We start from the raw sequence: 24,488 nt of genomic DNA on the forward strand, positions 1-24,488 counted from the left end.
GTGTTCATGAATCGAGTAGATACGTGTGGTTAAAAAGGGAATGGTAACTTACAGATGCTTCTCGTAGGAGATTGGAGAATGGGCCCCATGAAATCTGGCACATATCGTCTCTTTTCGTTTTCTTTAATGGGGAAAAAATCATTGTCCGTCTATCTGCGTTTATATTAATAATTAATAATGAATATTAATAATAAAGCATATAAAAAGTGACCAATCAATATTACATATCCATTTTCTTACCTATCAAATTAATTGCAATGGGATGATGCAACTATATTTCTATCTTCCCCTTAGATCCCTTTTTAATTATTAGTGACGGCAATTTGTTTTGTATGATATCATTTTTAAAAGTTAAGTTTACAAATATATTAGTTTTTTTTCTCCAACAAAAATATATTAGCTTACACCTCTTAGAATAGCTATCTAGTTATTTATAAACTATGAATAAGTTTGACCAAAAAAACTGTGAATATGAATAAATAAACTCATTTTTTTTTCTATCACATACTCCGAACTTTCGAATCACAATATAAAACAATTTTTTGAAGTCTTAATTAGTTAATAATATAGGATATTGGGCAATTTTTATTACTTTGATAGCATTTACGGTTCTCTTGAATGATGTGATATATTACACTAGGCAAATTCTTAACACCTCGCCCCTATTTTATTTATTATTTATTAAAAAAATTAATGTATTAGAATTTCAATTGTCATCAACAAGGCATTTATATAAAATATTTAATGAAAGAGCATAATTGTAAAATTGTAATTTTTTTTAAAAAAAATTAAGATTTCAACTGATATGTTTTTGAAGACCATAAATTAGTTATCTCAATACCCTTTATTGTGAAATCCATAGAGCATAGGGAGTGCAATATTTTATGGAGAAATTTACATATAATAATCACTATATATATAACAGAAAACAGGATCAATTTTTATTATTTATTTAATATTTAGCTAGATAAAAAGATGTGTTACGTGCAATTACCTAAATTTAATATTATCAAGTTAGATTTAAGCATTACCAACTTGATTGGTCTAAGATTTCTATAGTAAACAAGATTTCAACATTCGATCTTGTTCAAGACTCGATCGGTTCCTCTCATTTGACCAGATCACTGCTGGTTTTAGATAACTATGTTTTTAACTTGCTACTTTTCTTTCTTTCTTTCTTTCTTTTTCGCCAAAAAATTGCTACTTTTCTAATAATTATCAATTTCTTAAAACTCCCTTTTATTTGGGACTTATAAAGTTATAATTATAAATTCCAAACAAAAATTTGAAAGTAATTTTTTATGTAATTATTAAAATAATACATTATCTCTCAATAAAATCAGTTATTGTAATGAACATGTTCGCGATTAAAAAAAAAAAGGTGTCGTAATTAACGAGCATAGTTATACTAAATGAACGATTATTACTATTATCGTGGTGTGGAATAGTATTTGTTTTTAGCAGAGGCTAACTCTGCGGCATGCACCGGCAATTCAACTGAAGAAACGTAGCATTGATATTGATTCGATGTTAAATTCATTCGAAGCTAAGTACTAGACACAACTTGGTTTCCTCGGAGGTAAGAGATATAAGCCACACATCATGCTCTACAAAGGGCAAATTCAAGCTTATAATGTCCTGGTTCAGCATTAACAATAAGGCGAAACAAGCAAATCAACAGTTGACCAAGAGGAGCGGCAGAGGAAGGAGAGAGATGATCAATAGGGGCGAGACAATGGCAGGGAGCAAGTTAGATCAACAAGCGTTGAAGGATTGAAGCGTGGAAATAGTCACCGCTTATCAGAGTGGGATGTCTTCAAGTTGACAACTACAAGCGTTGAAGGATGCTCCACATGCATATGGTTCATTATATAATTCAGCGACCTTGTACTTTCTCTTCTCCCCTCTCACGCATCCTCTTAATATTACGATTCCCAGAACTACACGTAAGAGCTTTATTTCAAGTGTTACAGTGCGTTGAATGTATGTTAACGTATTTATAGCAGTTAACCGTGACCATGTGAAGAGGAGATGGATTGAAGAGATCATACACTTCTGCATCTGTTTCGAGGCTTAGAAAACTCGGTCCTGGAAATGGATTGAAAGAAAGAGTCTAGCTCTTGAAGCCTCGTGTCCTCAAAGAAGTGCAACTCGTGAGCTGTGAATGATCTCCTCGTCAACGACGTCCAAGACGAAGGCGATCGTCTCCTCTTTCTGGGAGCAGGAGGGCAATTTTGAATTTCTGGTATTCGATTGCCTGAATCAGTCGGCGTAGTACAGTACTGATCTTCCTCCTCTGGTTTCTCTTTTCCTTCTTCTCCTTCTTCTTCAACAACACCCTTGCGTGACACTGATCCCTTCCCCTCAGCAGACTCCATAGATTGGAGCTCCGAGCTTCGAAACTTTCCAAGTATGAGAAAGCTTTGACAGTGGAGATCATGGATCGATGGAAACTTGGTTTGTGGAAGGAGTTTGGAAGACTTTCTGATTGTTTTGGAGTGAGGCATGAAACTCGAGAGAATGACAGTGCCGTGTGGTTATAGTCGCCAATGACAGCCCCATGTGAAGAACCTCGTCCTTTCGTTTTTATTATATTAGGCCCTTTCTTTGCTTTTATTCTCCTTCTTGTCTCTACCTCACCCTATATTCATCACTTTTGATTTATTAATTAATATGGATAGCCTCTGATTTATTTTATTACTCATCAATTATATATGCCAGTTTTTTTCCTTGCCAAGTCAGTTTTACTGATTAATAAATATTACAATCAACAATAGGTGAAGCCAAAACCAAAAACATCCAAACCTAAACATTATAAACCTAACCCAACAAACTCACCCAAAAGCGAAAAAACCTATCGCACAGCCTAAAGCAAAATTAAAAACAAATCGCCAACAGAGAGAACCAGTACCTCTTATCTTCCCTCGACAAATATTGTTGAGCTTTTGATGATTCAAATTTTTCATACTCTCTTTATCATGCATGCTGTTGGTATCTGACCCTTTTTCTAACTATATTTTGCCGACTTTTATTTTTTTTAACTAATGGCTTCATTACTTATATAATTTCTGCTTAAATTTATTTACTTAATTACTAAAATATGTCTAATTTGGTTTTCTTAACCTGCAACAAAAATTGCTATCAAATTGAATATCTTGTCGATTTAAATTTTAATAAATTGAATGTTATGTGCTTTTATTATGGGAAAATTTTTGTGTATAAATTTTTATTGTAAAAATTTTAATTCAAAGCATGTCAAACATATTGGGTTTGTATTTTAAAAAATAAAAATTATTAAATTAAAAGAACATTTGAGAATTCTTTGTCATTGTTACGACTGAATTGTTATTTTTTTTTGGGGTAAAAAGACTAATTAATCGTGCTAAGTTTAAAAAAAAATCTATAAGACACTTTATATAATTAAACTACTTCATTAAAATTCATCTGTATATCCATTTGTTCTTACTAGACATTAAAAGTCACAATGGTATTAATTTTATTATTATTTTATATATTGATGATCAAATTACCTTTCTAGTGGAATAACTAGGATTTGAGACCAACATCTGGGAAAGGAAGAGGACACATATACTTCTTTGATCCTATTTATTAGACATGGATAGAAGAAAAAACTTGGTCCTATTTAAAAGGTGCTTACCAATTTTTTATGCTCTTGTTTATAATTTTATCTATATTAAATATTTAAATAAAAATATTAATAATAAAATTTAAGAATATTTATTAAAGGTAAAAGTAAAAACTTATTAAATTTTAAGATAAAACTAATAAAATTTAAAATTTTTTTAATTTTAATGAGACATGTTAAAATTAATTTATAAATAGGACGAGAAAAATGCCACTTTACTACACACTCTCTCTCTCACATACACAATATTTTGTGAAAATTTTGTTTTCTCCCTAAATAGTAGATATAAATACAAAGAGTGTCGGTTGATACAAAAAAATAATATAAAAAGCGGCATGACAATTTTAAAAACAACTTTGCCCTCAATGTCTACTTTACCCACTATTATAATATTTAATTAATGATAACATTATTAAGAACAAATTAAAACTGTAAAACTGTTATGATTTTATGTGCTTTTAATTAAATAAAAATTTTTATTTGTATGCAAAATTTGATTAAAATATATTATACGTTACTTTCTCTAAATTACAATATAAATTATTATTGACTAATTTTTATTTTTTAAAAGAAGTTGATTAAAAATCTTAATTTTCTAAAAAACTTCACATCTTTCAATAGTAATATATATGATTTGATTTAGTGAAAATGTTAATTATTTAATAAAAAATAGTGTAATTAAATATATATACGTTGGCCAAAAAAATTTAAAATATATATATATATATATATAAAACACCTACTTAATGTTTTGTATTTTAAATTAAACAAAAGTTTTAAAAAATAACTTATATTATAGTGTGGAGGAATATACGCTTGGCGAGGCGAAGGTACGTTGTTATCCACTTTGGATAACTGAAATTACGAACACTCTTTACACGTGGAGACCTATGAATCGGAGAATTCTCAAAAAGGGTTTTTATTTTTGGGTGCCCTAGGCCAAGTCAGAGAGATGGACTGCAGAGGATAGAAACTGAAGACTGGCCGCAAAATTCCAGCAAGTCATCCGACCAAAGATTTTCAAAATCATAGATTTTTTTTTAAATAAAAAAAGTTGGACCTTCGGCTTTCGCCCTTCGCTTTGGGACGTCCGCCCCTCGTTTTCCCTCCCTTCTCAGTTTCACAGTACAAATTTTCATTACTATTTTTTTTTTGTATTTTTAAAGTGTAATTGACATTTTTATCTTTTCATTAACGTGACTCGCATTTTTTAACCAACTACAAAAGGAGACTTGGGTGTTGCACAAACAAGAGTGCTAAAGTTTACTATAGCAAACAAGAGCGAATGGTAATGTGTGTGGATATTTGAGAAACCATATATATTGGGAAATATATTATTAAAAAAAGCAAATAATATGAAAAATAGAAAGTCTGAATGCGTTTAAACTGAGCCTGGTTTATTGTTACAGATATCAATTACAATCCTGTCCAGAACATATTTAACATTATGTGATCGCAATAATAATTATTGCTACTTGAACTTTTTATTTTGACCAGAATTATCACTTGAACTGGAAGAGAATATAATGATTTGATTTGATTTCCGTATATGTTAATCTGGTAAAATAAAATTTTGTGGTGCACTCTTTACTTGAAATAACTTTACCCGTCGACACAAAAGAAATAATGCTTAGCCCGGGTTTTAGTTCAATTAATCATGTTAAATAAATATGTTAACTATATCTATAAGATGCTTATAGGCCGTCGTTGATAATAATAATTATATGGGTTTGGATTAGTTTGAGTGGGTGATGATAATACCCTTAACTTTTTCAAAATAGGGGCAATGGAATGAAAAAAATACTTTATTAATTAACATGTTTTTTATTATTTGATGTATGGAGCCAATAAATCAAATATTTTTAAAATATTTTTATATTTAAGGTTAATGAGCATCTTAAATTTTAAACTAATACATGAATAGTAACTTAGACCCTGAACTCTTGAATGTGCAAAATATTCCCTTAACTTTTAAATTCTAAACACCTGAGACCTACAACTATAAAAGTAATTTTCATTTTCTTCAATTTAATGACATCTTCAAGTGATTAAGATTTAAAAGTTGAGATGAATTTTTACACTTTTTAAAAATTCAAGATTCAGAATATGCTATTTGTGCAATAATTTAGGATTTAAGATGCTCCTAAGCCCTTATATTTTAATGCATTACATCAAGGAAAAATAAAACAAATAAGCAAGATTCATCATTAATTTTAGATTTAGTAACAGATCATTTGTCACTAATTTCTCTCAAAAATATATCATCACTAATTTAGTGATTGAAACAAAATGAAAAATATCTATCACTAATTAATAAACTTTTGTCACTAATTTAATTTATAATTAATTTTTTTTTGCTAATTTAGTCATTGCCTTATCACCTCCTATGCCACCTCACAAGTACTCACCACTCGCCACTTGAATCTCCATGTCACATCACCTCCATATCAACAATATATTTTAATTCTCCTTAAATGTGAATTTGTCTCATTTTAAGAGTTTAAAATTCAGGATATGCTATTTGTATAATAATTTAGAGTTTAAGATGCTCATTAATACTTATATTTTAATGCACTACATCAACAAAAAATGAAATTAATAAGCAAGATTTGTTATTAATTTTAAATTTAGTGACAGATCGTTTGTCACTAATTTAGTGACAGAAACAAAACAGAAAATATTTACCACTAATTAATAAAATTTTATTATTAATTTATTTTATAACTAAAATTTTTTGCTAGTTCAGTCATTGCCTTATCAACTCCTATGCTACCTCACAAGTACTCGCCTCTTGCCACTTAAATCTTCGTGCCATATCACCTCTATATCAATAATATATTTCAATTTTTTTTAAATGTAAATTTGTCTCAACTTGAATTTATGACCTCTATCTTTTCGTACTTGCTTTTTGCCAATTAAACTGCAATGATTTTTCATTCTTAATATTCAAAAATTAATATATATTACTTAATTAAACACATATATTTAATTTAATTAATTTTTTATATATTTAATATATTATTATTTAAATATGCTAATAATATATATTATCATATAAACACACAAGAACACATATAAATGTATAATTCAATATTTATTATTAGTTAATAAATACATTATTTAATATTGATCAATTAATATATATATTATGAAAAAAATATTTTTGTATATTTTTTTATATTATCCATGTTATAAATAAAATATTTTCATATGATAAAAAATTTATTTTATATTTAAAATTACATAATAAATGGAAAAATTAGTTTTTAATTTTTTATATATATTTTATACTATATATTTTTCTTATCTATATTATAAATTTTTTATTTTTATAAAAAATTAAGCTCATCTTACTAATTTTTTTAATTAAAAATGTTTGTCACTATATAAAGATCCAGTGACAGAAATTAATAAAATTTGATCAAAATGTGATTATATCTTATATCTTTCGCTACTTCATCACTAATTTATATAATTAGTGATAGATTTAAGTTATTCACAAAATGTTTATTACCAATGCTTATAATGAGTGATGGATTGAAGATCTATTATTAAATCTCTGTCACTAATTTTAATTTTTCTTGTAGTAAATATATGAGTTTATTAACTAATTTATACATATTCAAAAAATTAAATAAATTAGTTATTTGTAAAAAAATTTGTGTTGATTTTCACAAAATACTCCTCCTTTTAAAGCATAACTTATACAATATTCATCTTACAAGAATATAATCTGACTATAAAGGTAACTTTAAAAATAAATAAATACGAGAGATAGAGGAGATTAGGGGAATAAAGTTTTACGTTTACAACCAAAATAAATTCCCCAACTTTTTTTTGGCCTGAAAAAATAAATTCCTCAACTAGCTTTTATATTTAGGACCGGTACGTATAAATTGTTTGGCATTTATAGGTGTGTGTGCATAGCATGATGAGAGATGTAAACAATACCTAGTAAACTACAGACATTTTATATTATTTAAACACGCAAAAAAATTTTACGATGATGATGAGATGATGCGCAACCATGTATAGTAATCCAGCTTTAGTGTAAATGCTGTGCACAATTATGAAGCTATCGAGTTGTATAAATGCACACATGATTTTTGGATGTTTGATTGATATACCACCAATAATTCACAGTTGTCTCAATGATCCGGGTCAAATGACTGTTATAATTCGGTGCAAACTGTACGTTTATCATGTTATTACATAGAATATTTTTCAAATATCTTTTATCATTATTGTATATATATCTCAATTATTATTAGAAGAAATTATTTGACATTATTATATAATTATTAGTCATTATTGTATTATCTATTTTCTTTGTGTATCTAATATACCTTTATTTCAATAATAGATTCACATTTTTCAATCACTCTCTAGTCTCTCTCGTCTCTAATAACTTTCATGGTATTAAAGCCATATAATATTTTTTCTACAATAAGTCAGTTTTTGAAGAGTTTTAGCTTTCCTTCACAGCAATATTGTCATCTTTCATTACGAGTTCAGATCCTCCTTAAATTTATTTTTGCATATCCACAAGGTAATTTTAATAAATTGACATTTGCAGATTTATTAATTGTTGGATCGTGCTAAAATTTGGTCAATAGGTAAAGAATATCCAGTGCGTCATTTTCAGTAGTCAGATCGTTGATTAGTTTCTTGGTGTGAGCACTATGCCATTCATACTATAATCTCTAGTTTGGGTATTTGTAATCCATCATTTTCTTTTGTAAGCCTTTTTTTCCCTTAAAAAAATAAAAAATTTAGATGTTGCTCAACTTGTATTAATTACTTTGAATGGTTGCAATTATCATCTTTGATTAGAAAAATGTGATTTTGCTTATCCTACTTTGGGATCTTCTCCAATTAAATTTGAAACTTTGTTGTGCACATTCATTTCTAGTTCCTCTAGCCCATCTATTGCCTTATCTACTCTCACCGATAAATTTACTTGGTATTTTGACTCTACTTGTTGCAATCATATGACAGGTCAAGAAAATTTCTTCTCCTCTATGACACCTAACTCTACTGTCTATCCTGCCATCCTATACACATTGCTGGTAATTTTCAAATGCTTGTTAGTCATATTGGTACTATCTCCTCGCCTTCCCTATCCATTCATGATACATATTTTGTTCTTGCCATTAACTTTGACCTTCTTTCTATCGGACAACTTGTTGACATGGGTCATAACGTGTTATTTGATAAACTTGGCTATGTTGTGATGGATTCTTAGACAGGACAAGTTATCAAGACTAGGCACAAAGTTGATTGCATGTTTGAGCTAACATAAATACACCCATTTGAGATCATTATTCCCACATTGTGTATTGCCTCCACATCCTCTTCTCCTGATTCTTCCTTCAACTTATGGCATCATCGTCTTACTCACTTTTCTTTGAGTAAATTGCGTCTTTAATTTGTAGTGATCTTTTAGGTCATGTTTATAGTCATTCTTTGCATTGTGTCTCTTGTTAGATTGCCAAGCAACTTGCTTTGTCTTTTCATAAAAATGATTTTTTTTGCTGCTTCTCCATTTTACTTTATTCATTCTAATATTTGGGGTCCTACACCTACTTCCTCTATGGGAGGATCTCAATATTTTGTAATTTTTATTGATGACTTTTCTCATTTTACCTGGATTTATATGATGAAACATTAATATGAGTTACTTGAACTTTATATCAAATTTGCTATTATGATTCACACTCAATATTCTAAAGTTATCTAAAATTTTCATCATGGTAATTTTTTAGAATATCATGACTCTAGATTACACACCTTTCTTGATTCTTAGGGTATTTTTCTTCATATTCTTGTCCCTATACTTCTCAACAGAATGATCATGCTGAGCATAAATACTATTATATTCTTGATTCTGTTAGAGCATTGGTCATTTCCTCTTCTTGTCTCGAATGGTTTTAGGGTGGAGTAGCCTTAACCTTTGTCTTTTACATCAATCGACTCTTGTCTCCTGTCACTAATAACATTTCTAATTTTGAGCATATTCATAATTATCCTCCCTATTATAGTCTTTTGAAAGTTTTTTACTTATGCCTGCTTTGTTCTTCTTTCGTCTTATGAGACAAACAAACTTTAAGCTCGTTCTCATGTTTGTTGTTTTCTTGGTTATTATTTTTAAGCATAAGGGTTATCGTTGTTAGGATTCTCTCTCTCACTATATTCGTATTTCTCGGCATGTTGTCTTTTGAGAAAATATCAAGTTTTATCTTTAACCGATCTCTCATCATTCTCGTCTTCTTTACCTTCTATTTTTACAGATATTTCTATTGATCTTTTTCCTAGTGACTTAAGTATAGATTCTTTTATTGAGCTCATTTCCATGACTGACACTGTGCTCACTTTAAATGTGCTTGCCGTCACACCTATTGCTCCTCCAACACAAGTCATACCTACTAAGCTCATATCATCTATAAACTCTCAGCCCAATCATGTAATCCTCCTTCTTACCTTAATGATTACTGTTGTTTTCCACCATTCTACCGTTTTAAGAACCCATATCCTTTAACGAAGCCTCTCGTGATCCCCTTTGGTAGCAAGCCATAAATGATGAATTATAGGCCCTGGACAAAATACATACTTGGGATCTTATTGATCTTACCTCTTGGTAAAACTCTGGTTGGGTGTCAATAGGTCTACAGAAACAAGACTCATTTTGATGACTCTTTAAAGCAACGTAAGGCCCGCTTGGTGGCCCAAGGATTCACTTAGAAGTATGGTGTTAACTATGAGAAAACTTTTGCACTTGTTACTCGTATGACTTTTGTTTGTAGCCTTCTAGCCATTGATGTTATTAAGCATTGACCTCTTTACCATATGGATGTTAAAAACACATTTCTAAATAGGGATCTAGAAGAAGAAGTGTATATAAAGCCTCCATCTGGGTATCAACATCCAAAAGATAAGGTCTATCATCTTTGTCGAGCTCTATATAAGCTCAAGCAGGCTCCATGCACATGGTTTGTTAAATTTAGTAACACTATGAGTCAATTAGAGTTTTCTTATAATCCTCACGACTCAACTCTTGTTATTCGATCCACTGCTCATGTTATTGTTCTGTTGCCATTGTATGTTGATGATATGATTATCACAAATAGTGATGATACGAGAGTTTAAGAGCTCGAGACATATTTGGGCCAACAATTTGAAATGAAGGATCTTGGTAGACTAAACTATTTTATTAGGCTTGATATCCACCATGGGAGTGATGGTATATCTTTATCTCAAGTCAAGTATGCTACCAATTTGATATCCTGAGCTCACTTTCTGATAAGGAGATTGAAACTACTCCTATTGAATCGAATGTTCATTATATTTTCATTAACGGCACCTTGTTAGATAATCCCACCCATTATCGCCAGCTAGTTGGGGGCCTCATCTATCTTGCTGTCACTTATCTTGACATTGTTTATACAGTGTTGCTAGCCAGTTTATATCTGAGTCTCGCACAACTCATTATGCAGTAGTTCTTCAGATCATTCAGTATATCAGAGGCACTCTGTATGATGGGTTTCACTTGTCTGTTATCTCTTTTCTTACGCTGTGAGCTTACTCTGATGCTGATTGGGGTGGTGATCGTGATGATCGATGATCTACAACAAGTTTCTGTATCTTCCTCAATCATTCCCTTATCTCTTAGAGAAGTAAGAAGCAGACATTAGCCTCTAACTTTAGTATTGAATCAGAATATTGTGCACTAGTGGACATTATTGCTAAGGTACTTTGGTTTCGTTGGTTACTTCATAAGTTGGGAGCATCTCATAGCTCCTCCACAGGTATTTATTATGATAGTCAAGCTACAATTAGGATTGTTCATAATGATATGTTTCATGAGTAGATCAAACACATTGACATTGATTGTCACTTTACTTGGCAGCATGTTGTTCAAGGCACCATTCGACTTGTTCTAATTTGAACCAAGTATCATCCAACGGACTTGTTTACAAAATTTTTTTATCTAGACTGCTTTCAATTTTTGATAGACAAACTCAAGTTGCTCTCTATTAAGCTATCTTGAGTTTGAGGGAGGATGTTATCTAGAATATTCTCCAAATATTTTCTATCATTATTGTGTATACGTCTCAATCATTATTAGGAGATATTATTTGATATTATTATATAATTATTAATCATTATTGTATTTTCTATTTTCTTTGTGTATATAACGTACCCTTCATCTCAACAATAGATACAACATTTTTCAATCAGTTTTTAGTTTCTCTCTCTCATCTCTAATAGCTTTCACATGCATATTCCAAAAATGATTAAGACTAAAGACCACAATTTTTAGGCGTTTCTAATCAAGTCTTCAATAGAAATAAAAAAGTTAATAAAAATCTGTTTTATGTATAGTGGTTGAGATGGATAAAAGGCAAGAACGGTAACATGTGTAAGCCAGATATAGAAGACAAAAAGGATAATGAAAGCACGAGAACAGATAAGCAAATGTTCCCAGAACGCTTGCAGTCACATGTTCACAAATATGGAAAGGAAATTGGGAGGGTATATTTACACCTAGCACCCATGCTCACAAATCATAATGCAATTGTAAAGCAACTGCATTATGTATCAATCTGCAGCCACGGCCAGGCCATTGCATCATATGCTCAAAAGTCACGTACCTAAGCTCTTGACTTTTTTGCCCACATGGGGGATCTCAACCAATGAGCTGAATGTATATATTATTATTTCCTTCATACTCGGACCAATTCAGAAGCTAGGATGAAGCTTCAAGCATATATATATCTGTAACGTCAAAATTATAAGTTAAAGAAAGCAAATTTAAATATCTAAATTTCTTCATGGCCCTAATGGTGCCCTCTGATGTATTCCTTTTCTTCTCCTTGAATTTGAGTAAGCTTGCTGCAGCGGAGGCAGCCTGTCTCTTTGCTTGCCGCTGATCTCATTTCCTTCCCCAAACTCATCATCTTCCTTTGATGGTCCCAATGTTCTTCTCTCTTCTTCCCCTCTCTTTCCTGTTGACCCCAACTTCTTATTCCTCTCCTTGTTCTTCTTTATTCCTACAAGCTGTTATCATTAAATTCATTTTTCATTAGTCAAATTCTTCAGAGTTGTATATCGACATCACATACCTGTTTATCTAATAAAATTTTTTGACAAAAAATAATGTTTTTTAATTATTAATAATAACATTTAATATAATTAATATTGATAAGATTAAAAATTTGACAAATAGTTATTTCTTTTTTCTTCATGGTCTAAAACTTGACCAAAAAAACTTGACCCTTTTTAAAAATTATTAAATTCTTTTCGTAGAAGAACTTTACCAGACACACTTGAGTAAGTTTAGGCAACGTTTGTGCAAACTTGTTCGCACCGTAATTTTCTCATGACAACCAGGTTTTTTAACGTACAGTTGGCGATTATTAGTTGAACTTCGGGATCATAATTAACGACATTGTTAATAAAGATTGTTATTAAGAAAGCTATTGATGTTTCTGCGTTCAACTCCTAAACAAGAAAGAAAGACAACCAAAACAACAAAAGAATCAAAGACAGAGAGAGAATACACACACACATATTTATGCAGAAAGAGTTAAAGGATGAAGCGAATGACCAACCTTACATCCCAAAGAACAGAAGCAAAAAGGGTCCAGAAGACTTCTCCTGCATATTCTGCATAAATGTGAACTGCTTTTACCGCCATAATTGGTTTTAGGTTGAGGTCTCTCGTTCAGAAAAATGACCTTGGCACTGTTAATCACGTATGTCTGAACTCCACTTATGTCCAAAACCTTGTCAATCTCTGACACTCTGACAACATCGTGATACGAAGACCTCCTTATCTGCATTCAGTCCCCACAAATTACCCCCACCTGAAGTCCTCCGAAAACAAAATCAACCAACACAGACATGGAAGAACCGACAGAACGATCGCTTAATTATCACCCACCTGAATTACTCGATGGTGTTGGTGCCAAATCGACTTGCAATAAAAGCAAAAGGCTGATCGGTGACTGCAATCGATGCAGAACATGTTGCACTCGTTTCTGGGTAAGCTGATATGGGATTGGCATATCGTGAAAAATGTGGTCGATAACAGTGGTTCCAGCCATGGCGGCACCAACATTGCTTCCTGACACAGAACGAAACCAACAAGAAATTGATCAAAAGGACAAGAAAATAACACAACGGACGCTAAAGTTGGCGTTGTTGGTATGGGTATGCATCGCCATAACCGAGGTCGATTGTAAAGGTTGGTAATGATGTCCAGACACACAGACAGGGACAGGGCCGGGGGGGGGGGGTGGGGGGAGCGTGGGCAATTAGCCAAACTAAAAGAAGCCGAAGGCGAAGGAGTAACATGTAGAAGGATTGAGAGGGAAATAAACAGTGGATTAAGTAAAGTGGAAAACAGGGTGTTAGGGAATAGGGAGGGACGGTGAACATTGCAGGGTCTGGTAGGTTAGGTGGATCGTGGATCGTTGGATTTGGAAGAGAGTTAGGGCGTGTTTGGCAGGTTACGTTGGAATCCACCACTCGTTTTGTTCTAGGCATATTTCTTCTCAGTGGTTGAATCAAATGCATTTGACTTGCGATGCGGTGTAAAGGAAAAAGGAGCGAGTGATATGTACAAAGGGTGAGATATCGTCATGTCTAAACTTTTAGATAGCCCACGTGCAAATATAACGTTAGGCTACACCAAACCCACCCACAGCTTGCCTCTTTTAATCACCCTTCAAAATAATATAATCAATATATTAATATTAATATATCGTATAAAATTTGAAGCATGCAGTACTATTTAAAAAATTATAAATAATATGATTCAATTTTCAAATTTTGTGTAACACATGAAATCCACCTATCTGGTTTAACAATAAAATCACTTTTTCCCTTGGTACCAATGGGCAAGCCAGGAATGAGAGTTTTCTTTTTTGGGGGGCCAAAGTGGCCAATTGCTTGAGAATGAGAGTTTTATACCTTTGCCCCCTTGGGTGCAAATCGCTTTCATATATACCCATTTTAAAAAACAATCGCTTATTAAAGAGATGGATTGAAATTAACAGTGTTGTCTGTTGACACGGAGGGTGAAGAACCAATTTTGTTGTCATTTATGAACTTTAAAAGGTCCAAAGTAGCCCACTAAATAGAAGTATTAAAGCCCAAGGCCAGTTGCAACATCGCTACAAAGTGACGTCTCTTGGGCAGGCAGTATCGTGTGGGCTGGCGGCCTCCAAATCTCAAACCTTAAAGTTGATGTCCAGCATAATGAGTTTTGTCCATGATTGTCAAAAAGTTGAACATAGAGGTTAGATCAGATTGTAGATGAATTGAGATTGAGAGGAGGGGAAAGCAAAGGAAGACAGAAACAAGATCATAGGGGTTGGTATGAAGGTGTCTACGAAGGTATTGAAGACTTTGTGCGATACTGATGAGCGACAAACAACTCAAGTAGCTCTCGAAGACTCTCGTGGCCAACAAAGAAGAGCATAAAGCTCACAAATTCACGACATATAGATGCTTCTTCACTCCTTTCACCACGCTCACCTCTCTTTTCTCTTTTCTGTGAAAGGATTATACACATGTCGTTCTTTTTTGGGTATCAAATACTCACCATTCACGAACCCAGTGTTGCATGGAAGTTATTTCGCCGCTTTGGTTCGGAGCCCATCATCGTCATGATTAATGAATCGACTTGATTATAGTACATTCGTTTGACTTTGACCCTGTTTAAAATTATAACCTGAAATTAAAACAAAGGCCAAAGTTACTGTTGGATCACATGCAAATGCCATGTTCACCATTGGGTCATCAATGTCGTCAAAATTCGGAATATAACACTGATATTGGTCTTCCTTACTTTCTTCTTCTTCTGGACATGCTTATTTATTAATCCCAAAAGGGCTGCGTTAACCACTCATGTTTTAGCACTTAGCTTAGAAAACGATAAAGCGAAGGAGTGAATTTTCTTCTTCTTCTTTCTGTTGGTGATCATGGAATTTTTTGTTGACCACATGGCTTGGCAATCAATGCCAAATCTCAAAAACACTTCATCAAAGTGTCCCCATCCTTGGCCCAGAAACAATCATCACTTAATAGCCAGCTGTATTTAATGCCTTCCCGATTAAACTTTTGAGTAAAAATGTCGCAGCTTTTTTGTTGAACTGGTTGAATCATTTTTAACTCCACCCTCATGTTCTCACATTCTTGATTTAACAAAAATATGACAATCTAAACGCTCTTCATTTTTATATATAAAATATTTTTAATTAAATCACGTATATAATAAAAATTTATTATTTAATTAAATTTAAATAAAAATATAATAATTTTTCAGTTTTATCTCTAATAATATCATAATTAATATCATGATAGTAATAAAAAAATATATAATTAATAATATATCTTATTTTTTAAGATAAGGATAAAATTATTTAATTATTTAAAAAATATTTTTTATATTTAAAAATAAATTAAATTTTTAAAAAATATTTTATATTTAAGAACAGAGAGAGTATATGTCAAAATCAAAGAAGATCAAATTTTTCAAAGGACTAAAGTGATGTACCCACCACCAACAAGCAGTGTTGATCTTGATGAAATGGATTATAACCACCTAAGCACAAGATTTTGAGTTTGAATTTGATATAAAAATATTTTTAAGAGAGCTATCTCCAATTGAGTTTGATAATATTTAAATTTAATTTAATTAAATAATTATATAAAAAAAATGATGCGATCGCTCCATCATCGTTTTATTTCAACTACAACCAACTTAATGATTTTTTTTTTTTTTTTTAACGAGGCTAATTATGAACGGCCACTCCGATGGGGTTTGGCTTTGGCATCGCCCACCCACCCTGGTTGAAACTTGTCACTTCACATGGTTGATTAAATACATTATCTCAATTCTCACATTTAATTTTAATAATCTGTTGGTCAGATTACCAACTTTTAAAACATGTCACTTCATATAGTGATTAAAAGTCTTTTGTTGTCTCAAAGTTGTTGTTCCCAAACAACGTCCTTTGTCTCCTCTGTTTCAGTGCTTTGCCAAGTAGTTAAAACCAAAGCTGCCAAAGCACTAATTTTTTAAGATTCTTCTCAAAATATTAACAAATCAACCCCTCATCTTGACCTCAGAGACGAATTTCAGGATACTTGGCCTGCATGAAGAACCCATGTTTTGAATCACAATTCAGAAAGCATCACTTCTAGATGGTGACGAATACCCAATAACAGAAGCAGTTGAACTGAAAGTCTAGAATCATAAGAGTTGAACAACCTTCGTTGTTCGCCGGCCAGGTTTGTTTGACATTCCTGACTCTTTCATGATTTGCCAGGCAGATAAAATTAAATAATCTCTTTGAATCATAATATAAGTTATCCAAACATTCAACAGAGTACATATAAACACAAGTATCTTATAAATAGAATTAAAATAAATATTACTTTTATTTTATTTATAAATCATTTTCAATATATTTCACCAGTATTAAAAAAATTTTAAAATTCATTAATTCTACCTTAAAATTTAATTAGTATTCAACTTTATCTCTATTAAATATATATACTTTAATAATATATTTTTTCTCTTCAATATTTAATTAATGTAAAAAAAATTTATAATAAAAATTTAACAATGTAATTTATAAAAAGAATAAAAAAAATTCTCTCTCTACCTTATAAATAAGATTAGAGAAAGTATTATTTCTATTTTATAAATAGAATGTAGTAATCTGTTTTACCATATTGAACCTCACCAGGCTGGTTGATGCCTTAATGGTTATTAACACCAACCACTAAAGTAAGCAAATTAAACAATAATGTGGTTGGTGCCATTTATGACTCATAATTATCCTTATTTATTTCCCCAGCTTTTATTATAGTTACTTTTTCCATGTTCCAGAGAGTCGATATTTCTCCTCCTGACTGAAATAATATCCAGCGTGGAGCGTTTCCATTTTGTTGTAATAAAAAAAAAAGAAAAAATCACTTTCAAACTCACAAAAAACTAATGTGTAGAGAAGTTTTATAAAATAATAAAATTCTTCCGAAGTTTCATTTTCTTTACTAAAATTATTAATTTACTACATTGAAATTGTTATATTACTATTGGATGATTGCACATGGAGTTTTTAATTGATAACTAATTAAGCAGTAATAATTAATAATATTGATAATTTCAATAAAGGACTTGAAATTTAAGAATAATTTTGTAATTCAGATTATATGTGTGTGATCTGAAAATAATTTTCTCTGTAGAATTTTCTCCCGAGAAAATGTTATTATTAAATTTAAATGAACTAAAAATATATGTCACTCTATTAATATTTCAACTTCCATATTCTATTATTCTAATGGCAAATACGTATGCGAGATAGAAATTCAAGGGGTATGAGGTGCATATTATATATATGCATCGTCCAGATCAGATCACACCCGCGTTGAAACAGAACAGAGCAACCCGCGGCACATAAGAATTTCTGCGTCTCAGTATAGTGTATTATTGTTGCAGTTACTTGTATTTTAGTAAATGATCATTTATTACACTTTCAAAATGGTAAAGAAGTTGGGCTCACGCATTTTTTTTCCCCTGCTTCTTTTTCTAATTAAATATAGATATAAGGGGTTTTGGTCTTTGGATGGATAGAGCACAACGAAACCAGACAATTTACATAGTCGATTATACTTAATGAGATACGGTTTATTATTGTTGTTGTTGTTATTGTTTATACGTAAGCTGCTTTGATTCATGACCTTGTTTCTTTTCTCACTCTATACTCCTAGGGTTTTATAACTTATTTGCAGAATAGAAATAATAATTCACTTCCAACGTTCATTACACCAATTTATACTATTAAACAGCGTATAGACTATTTCCTATCGAGGAATAAGTCAACTTTTTCGTTGGAATCTCTTGTACGCCAAATCCTCATTCCCACTCTGTACCTAACCGTTCCAAGCCCTATCTACTTTCACTAACCTCTTCCTTCATGTTAGGTTTCTCCTTTTGAACCAGTAGCAAGCAGAATCCTATATAATATCTCTTTATATTTAATAAAAATACGTTAACTAAACAGCAGTTGTAGTGATGATGATGATGATGATAATAATAAAACCATAACCATAAGTTAATATATTCCTCGTATAACTCTGTTTCTCGAGGAAGCTTTTAGTTTTTATCCTCCGCCGACTACCACAGGGCACGTATGAATGAATTTTATCATTTTTACATCAGAACGAGGGACTTCATTTTGAGTAATGCCTTTTTTTTTTTTTTTAAATACTCTCAACTCCTGAAGGAGGAAGCACACGTTATATTGCCACCTATTTTTGGTTTTATTTCAACTTAAATAACGCATATCCTAGGCTTCCATATTTTGCGAGGATTCTGTTACAGGCACTGACAAAACATGCTTCCCATTCGAATAAACGCCTCGTGTATATAACTTTGCCACCTCATTCCCTGCTAATTCACTCTGTTCTAGTTCCCAATTCATCAAATGGAAAACCTCTGCGTCCTCGTCGTCCCTCTTCTGTTCTTTGGTCTCCTTCTTCACGCAGGAACTGCTACAGCTCTTGGAAACCAAGATGGATCAGAGGAATGGGGATATGTTCAAGTCAGACCCAGTAAGCTAAAATGCATTATTTCGTAGTTCACTTGGGTCATTTTGCTTCTTCCGTTTGTGTAAAAAGATCATCAATGTGTTATATTACAGAAGCCCACATGTTCTGGTGGCTTTACAGAAGTCCCTACAGAGTGGAACATCCCTCCAAGCCATGGCCTATCATTCTCTGGTTGCAGGGAGGACCTGTAAGTATCGTCGGATTCAGCAACAAACTGAACAAGACTCTGTTTTCTCCGAAGAATTTCAATTTTGAAATAACCATTGAAAAGTTTTTAATTTTCAGAACTTGTCTTGCTGAAATAGTTAGCTCAATACATAACAAGCGATAGCATCACTCCATAATTAACAATCTAGACTAGATTCCATTTCTCGGAGAATTCTTCAAGGAAAAAAAATAAAAATAAATTGACCAAGGCCGGGGCGACGAAGGCCTTAAAATGTCTTTATGTGTATGAATTCACGAGGAAAGTTGGTGAATCTACTAAGAAGAATATACCCTTGAAATTACCGGCATTGGTGATAATAACATTAAAAAATTCCTGAATTTGTGTGAATGATCAACAGGGTGCTTCAGGGGTTGGGATTGGGAATTTTGAGGAGGTTGGACCTTTAGATACCAATTTGAAGCCAAGGAACTCCACATGGCTTCAAAAAGCAGATCTCTTGTTTGTGGTAAGCGTTAAGGCTCTGTTTTTCAGGGACGCATTTGGTTTGCCTGTGGTGTGGCTCATTTGGGTCAATTCTTCTTTGTTCTATTACAATGCAGGATAACCCAGTTGGGACAGGGTTCAGCTTTGTGGAACACAAAGACCTCTTCGTGAAAACAGACGAGGAAGCAGCCACTGACCTGACGACATTGTTAATTGAGATATTTAATCGAAATGAGAGCCTCCAAAAGAGTCCCCTGTTCCTCGTGGCAGAGTCATATGGTGGAAAATATGCGGTCACTCTTGGCTTATCTATTCTTAAAGCTATTGAAGCAAGGAGATTGAAACTCAAACTTGGAGGTAGTCCATTCTTCGCAGTAGTTCTGAATCTAATGAATGAGATTAATCTGTTCTTTATGATTTTCAGAAACTGATGCATCGTATCACTAACAACATGAGATTGCCGTACGCAGGTGTGGCATTAGGGGACAGTTGGATCTCCCCTGAAGATTTCGTGGTAAGTGCAGGAATTGGTCTTGCCACCAGTTTTTGTTGGTATTAATTCGCGGAGCTTGAACTCTCATTGTTAGATCTTTTCGAAGATAAATGCAAAATAATTTATTACCATGTCACTTGTCGAACTCGCCACAGCAGTTCAATATGCAATTTCTCATCTTTTCTTATTATTCTTTACAATCAAACCCGACAATTTCAGTTCTCATGGGGCCCTCTTCTTAAAGACGTCTCAAGACTTGATGACAATGGGCTGCAAAAATCAAACAGGTACGTCTGTTTCATCTTCTTGGATAGTATTTGTCACTGTGTAAACGGGTATTTATATATTCGTACGTACGTTCTTACGTACGTATGTATTTTTTTTGGGGAGAAATTTAACGTAGAAATTTTGAAGAACAGGTTAGCGAGGAAGATCAAGAAACAAATTGAGAAGGGAAAATTTGTTGAAGCAACCAGGTCATGGAGCGAACTTGAGAATGTCATTACCGCAAACAGCAACAATGTGGTGAATAGAATATTTTTTAATGGGATATCTTGGAATCCAAAATGTGCTAAGTTTCTACAATACAACTATACTGAAAAGTCTTTAATATTTCATTTATTTCCAGGACTTCTACAATTTCCTGCAGGATTATCAAAGCAATTCTCCAGCTTTGTCAGCAACGGCGGAGCTGGGATCGTACAGAGAAATAGCACTGAAACGATACTCAAACTATCTAACTTCAAAGAAGTCATCTTCTGGTGGTGGTCTTGGAAGCTTGTTAAATGGTGTCATAAAGAAAAAGTTAAAGATCATTCCTGAAAATGTTAGGTACGTGTGCGTGCGTTTCCCTACACTATATAAGAGAACTATGCCCAAATGATTCCACTTTCAACAATTGACTTGATCACGTTCACATGGTTATTGTGATGACAGATGGGTAGGACAGTCCCGTAGGGTTTTCGCAAACCTTCAAGGTGATTTCATGAAACCCAGAATTAATGAGGTAAGAAGATAAATGTAAAGCATAAAGCTTGGAACTTTTTGGTTCTAACTTTCAACCCAACTCAGAAATTCACGCGTTTATTCTATTAATTACTTACTTGATGTTATCACTTATTTTCTTGCCAAAAACGCTTAATTTAGGTTCATATAACTGAAAACAGTCATCGACACCAATAAACATTCCACATTTTTCTCCTTGATGCCAATAAACTTCCTTTGTTATATACTTACGACTCTGTTTTAATACGAATCTTGCAGGTCGATGAGTTGTTAGCTAAGGGAGTCAATGTGACTGTGTACAATGGACAAGTAAGTTTTTTCTTTTCCGCCGCATTTAGTAATGATGATAAATGAGTTTTTTATCCAAAAATTGTAATATATGTCAGACATATAACTACACTGAAATTTTAATTTTTTTACATATGAATAAATATTTTACGGACAAGTTTTTAAATGCCGAAAATTTCATGTACGACAGACTTCCTTCTTGTGTGTGTGTGTGTGTGTGTGTGTCTATGCTAGGTAATTATATATCTGATGTTTCTGGAATCCTGATCTGATGTAGGTTGATCTGATCTGTGCAACAAAGGGAACTGAAGCTTGGCTTAAGAAACTCAAGTAAATTTGTTTCCCTCTCTTTCTCACCCTATAATTCTGCCCTTCAAGATTGACAAAAGCAAACGGGAAACCATTTTTGTTTTCTTTTTCCATATACATATATATTTTTTTTTAAAAAAAAATCCTTTGTGTAGGTGGGAAGGGCTTAAGAGTTTCTTGAAGAAGGATAGAATACCTCTCTACTGTAAAAATGACCAAGGCACGAAAGGCTTTGTGAAGTCATACAAAAACCTGCACTTTTATTGGATTCTTGGAGCTGGTCATTTTGTAAGTCACAATCATCTTCGATTTCAATCCCATCGTCGATAATACATCACTGACTTGTCGCGTGTTTCTTGCCATCTATACTATAACCACAAGCAAAATACCCGTAAATTTCAAGCTTGCCAATGCCACAGACCTACGTGTTTGTGCCAGTTTTTCCGTCAAACTGACATGATCAGACAAACTTCAAGAATTTTCCTCCTTTTACTAGTCCAAAATTACAAAATACTGAAGAACAAAAATATATTACCGCTCATGCAAAAAACTATAAAAGTGTATTGAACTTGAAATGAAATAAGCTTTCATTATGCTTAATGTAGAAGGTAGATCATCTTAGGATTACAAGTAAAATCTTCTAGTAATCCAGGTTTTGTGAGGGAGCAATGTCATAAATACTCAACGTAATAAACGCTGAAAGTTTATTTTTTGAGGTAAGGGTAGGAGGATAGGCATTTATGAAGGGAGTGAATGGTGGGTACTTTGAACGTTGAAATTGAAAACATAAATTAGGACAGAATCCGAGTCACAAGGAATCAAATAACATGTTATTAGAAAAACAGAGACTTGTTGCTTGTCACCTCACAATTTATTTGATGCAGGTACCCACTGATCAGCCTTGTGTAGCATTAAACATGGTGGGTGGGATTACACAGTCACCAGCAGCTTCTTAACTTGCAAGACAAAGAAACAATAACAAGCAATAAGCGTACAAGAAACTGAATTCTTCATCAGTACTGTTCAACAGAAATGAGAGACAACAAGAAAAGTACGTCTACAACAGTACCATACAACTGCAAAACTAGTCATCGCCTACAGAAATGCTATTTATTGTTTACAGTCTCATCTTTTTCGAGCACATATATTCTATGCTTTTTTACCCTCGAGCAAAATTTTATGGTGCTGGTCACCGATTTTCGAGAGTTGAATCAGGTTCCGTGAATAGATTGATGGTGGATTGGGTTTCTCATTGCCCAGATTATAGGCCTAGAAGCTAATCCCTAATCTACTGTTATTTAGTGCTGGTTTAGTTTTTTGCTTAAAAAAATTACTTATTTTTTAAAAAATAATTTATTTTGTGAGCTTTTACAACGTTTGTTTAAATTTTTTAAAATAATTCAAATCCAAAAAAAAGATTTTTGATTATTTTAAAAAATTATTTTGAGTAATTTTAAAAATAATCTAACATAATAGATGAAAGAGAGTATTTTAAAAAGATGAATGCGCAAAAATATCATACAATTTTAAAATAATATAATAATAAATTATTTTTATAAAACAAAAATTAAGGTAGATATCATAAATTTAAAATTAATTAATTAATAATCACTTTTTTATTATTCTAACTAAACATAAAATAATATTTACTTTTATAAAATCTCTATAAAATAAATCTCTTTTTATAAAATCTCTAAGCTACTTAAAAATTACTTATTTTTTTAATCTTAAACAAACATACCTTAGTTGAACAAATTAATTCGGGATTTAGGGAAAAAAGGAAGCATCAACAAAATATCCATACATCAACCCAAACCATGAAAGGTCTAGATTGCATGCAAATGCATGTTCGCAGCTGCAGCAACAATAATAAATAAATAAATAAAATTAGCTAGAGCCTTGAGAGTTAGCTAACAACTCACCATCATATTATGCATATATAATTTCACATTAACGAGTAACGACCATCGAAAATATGGACTTATTAGAAACTTAAAATTATAGTTTTAATAACTACGATAGTTTTTATAGTCTCTATATATGAAAAACTTCTAACACAAAAGTCAAACTATAAGCTAATATCTGTACAATCAAATTAACTTCAGACATAAATATATAAACTTCTGAATTTTTCTATGTTTTAGTCCATTTTAAAATTTATTCAAATCCCTCATCATTAAAAAAATTAAATGCAAATCGTTCGCTTTTTTTTTTGGTGAAAAAGGAAATTGTTTATTTAAATTTTTTTGTTGTTCCTCGTGATTGGAAATTGTTGACGAATAACAATTTCATACCAAGCTCTCACAAAGTTCGCTGCCCGAAAATTTTTCAATCCAATGGAATTTTATGGAATCAAATACACAATTAGATGGCGTCTAACAATGACATCACAAATTTCTTCGTATATCTGAGAACAAGAATTTCACTAAACCGACTTAAAACTCATTATACCATGAGAATCAAGACAATAA

The 24,488-nt window shown here is 32.1% G+C and overlaps 2 protein-coding genes across 3 annotated transcripts; one reads left to right on the plus strand and one right to left on the minus strand.

Moving 5' to 3' along the window:
- Nucleotides 1-12,045: 12,045 nt before the first annotated feature.
- LOC129314530 (protein RGF1 INDUCIBLE TRANSCRIPTION FACTOR 1) lies at nt 12,046-13,931 on the minus strand. The gene is made up of 3 exons (XM_054957991.1): nt 13,590-13,931; nt 13,258-13,482; nt 12,046-12,703 (listed from the first exon to the last, which is right to left on the minus strand). The coding sequence occupies exons 1-3, from the start codon at nt 13,764-13,766 to the stop codon at nt 12,476-12,478; spliced, it is 630 nt and encodes a 209-aa protein (XP_054813966.1). The 5' UTR covers nt 13,767-13,931; the 3' UTR covers nt 12,046-12,475.
- Nucleotides 13,932-18,737: 4,806 nt separating this feature from the next.
- On the plus strand, nt 18,738-23,298 carry LOC129313793 (serine carboxypeptidase-like 51). 2 transcript variants are annotated; one of them, XM_054957187.1, is made up of 13 exons: nt 18,742-19,273; nt 19,363-19,457; nt 19,837-19,944; nt 20,039-20,279; nt 20,393-20,436; nt 20,635-20,702; nt 20,835-20,940; nt 21,044-21,246; nt 21,352-21,421; nt 21,679-21,729; nt 21,986-22,038; nt 22,173-22,305; nt 22,902-23,297. In XM_054957187.1, the coding sequence occupies exons 1-13, from the start codon at nt 19,147-19,149 to the stop codon at nt 22,971-22,973; spliced, it is 1,371 nt and encodes a 456-aa protein (XP_054813162.1). In that variant the 5' UTR covers nt 18,742-19,146; the 3' UTR covers nt 22,974-23,297. The 2 variants fall into 2 exon arrangements, with proteins under 2 accessions (XP_054813161.1, XP_054813162.1); XM_054957186.1 differs by having other exon boundaries at nt 18,738-19,273; nt 20,635-20,940; nt 22,902-23,298.
- Nucleotides 23,299-24,488: the final 1,190 nt, after the last annotated feature.

Source organism: Prosopis cineraria, unplaced genomic scaffold (genome assembly GCF_029017545.1).
Source record: "Prosopis cineraria cultivar Desert tree isolate PC_DT_omini unplaced genomic scaffold, ASM2901754v1 PC6, whole genome shotgun sequence".
In the NCBI taxonomy this organism is placed as follows: domain Eukaryota; kingdom Viridiplantae; phylum Streptophyta; class Magnoliopsida; order Fabales; family Fabaceae; genus Prosopis; species Prosopis cineraria.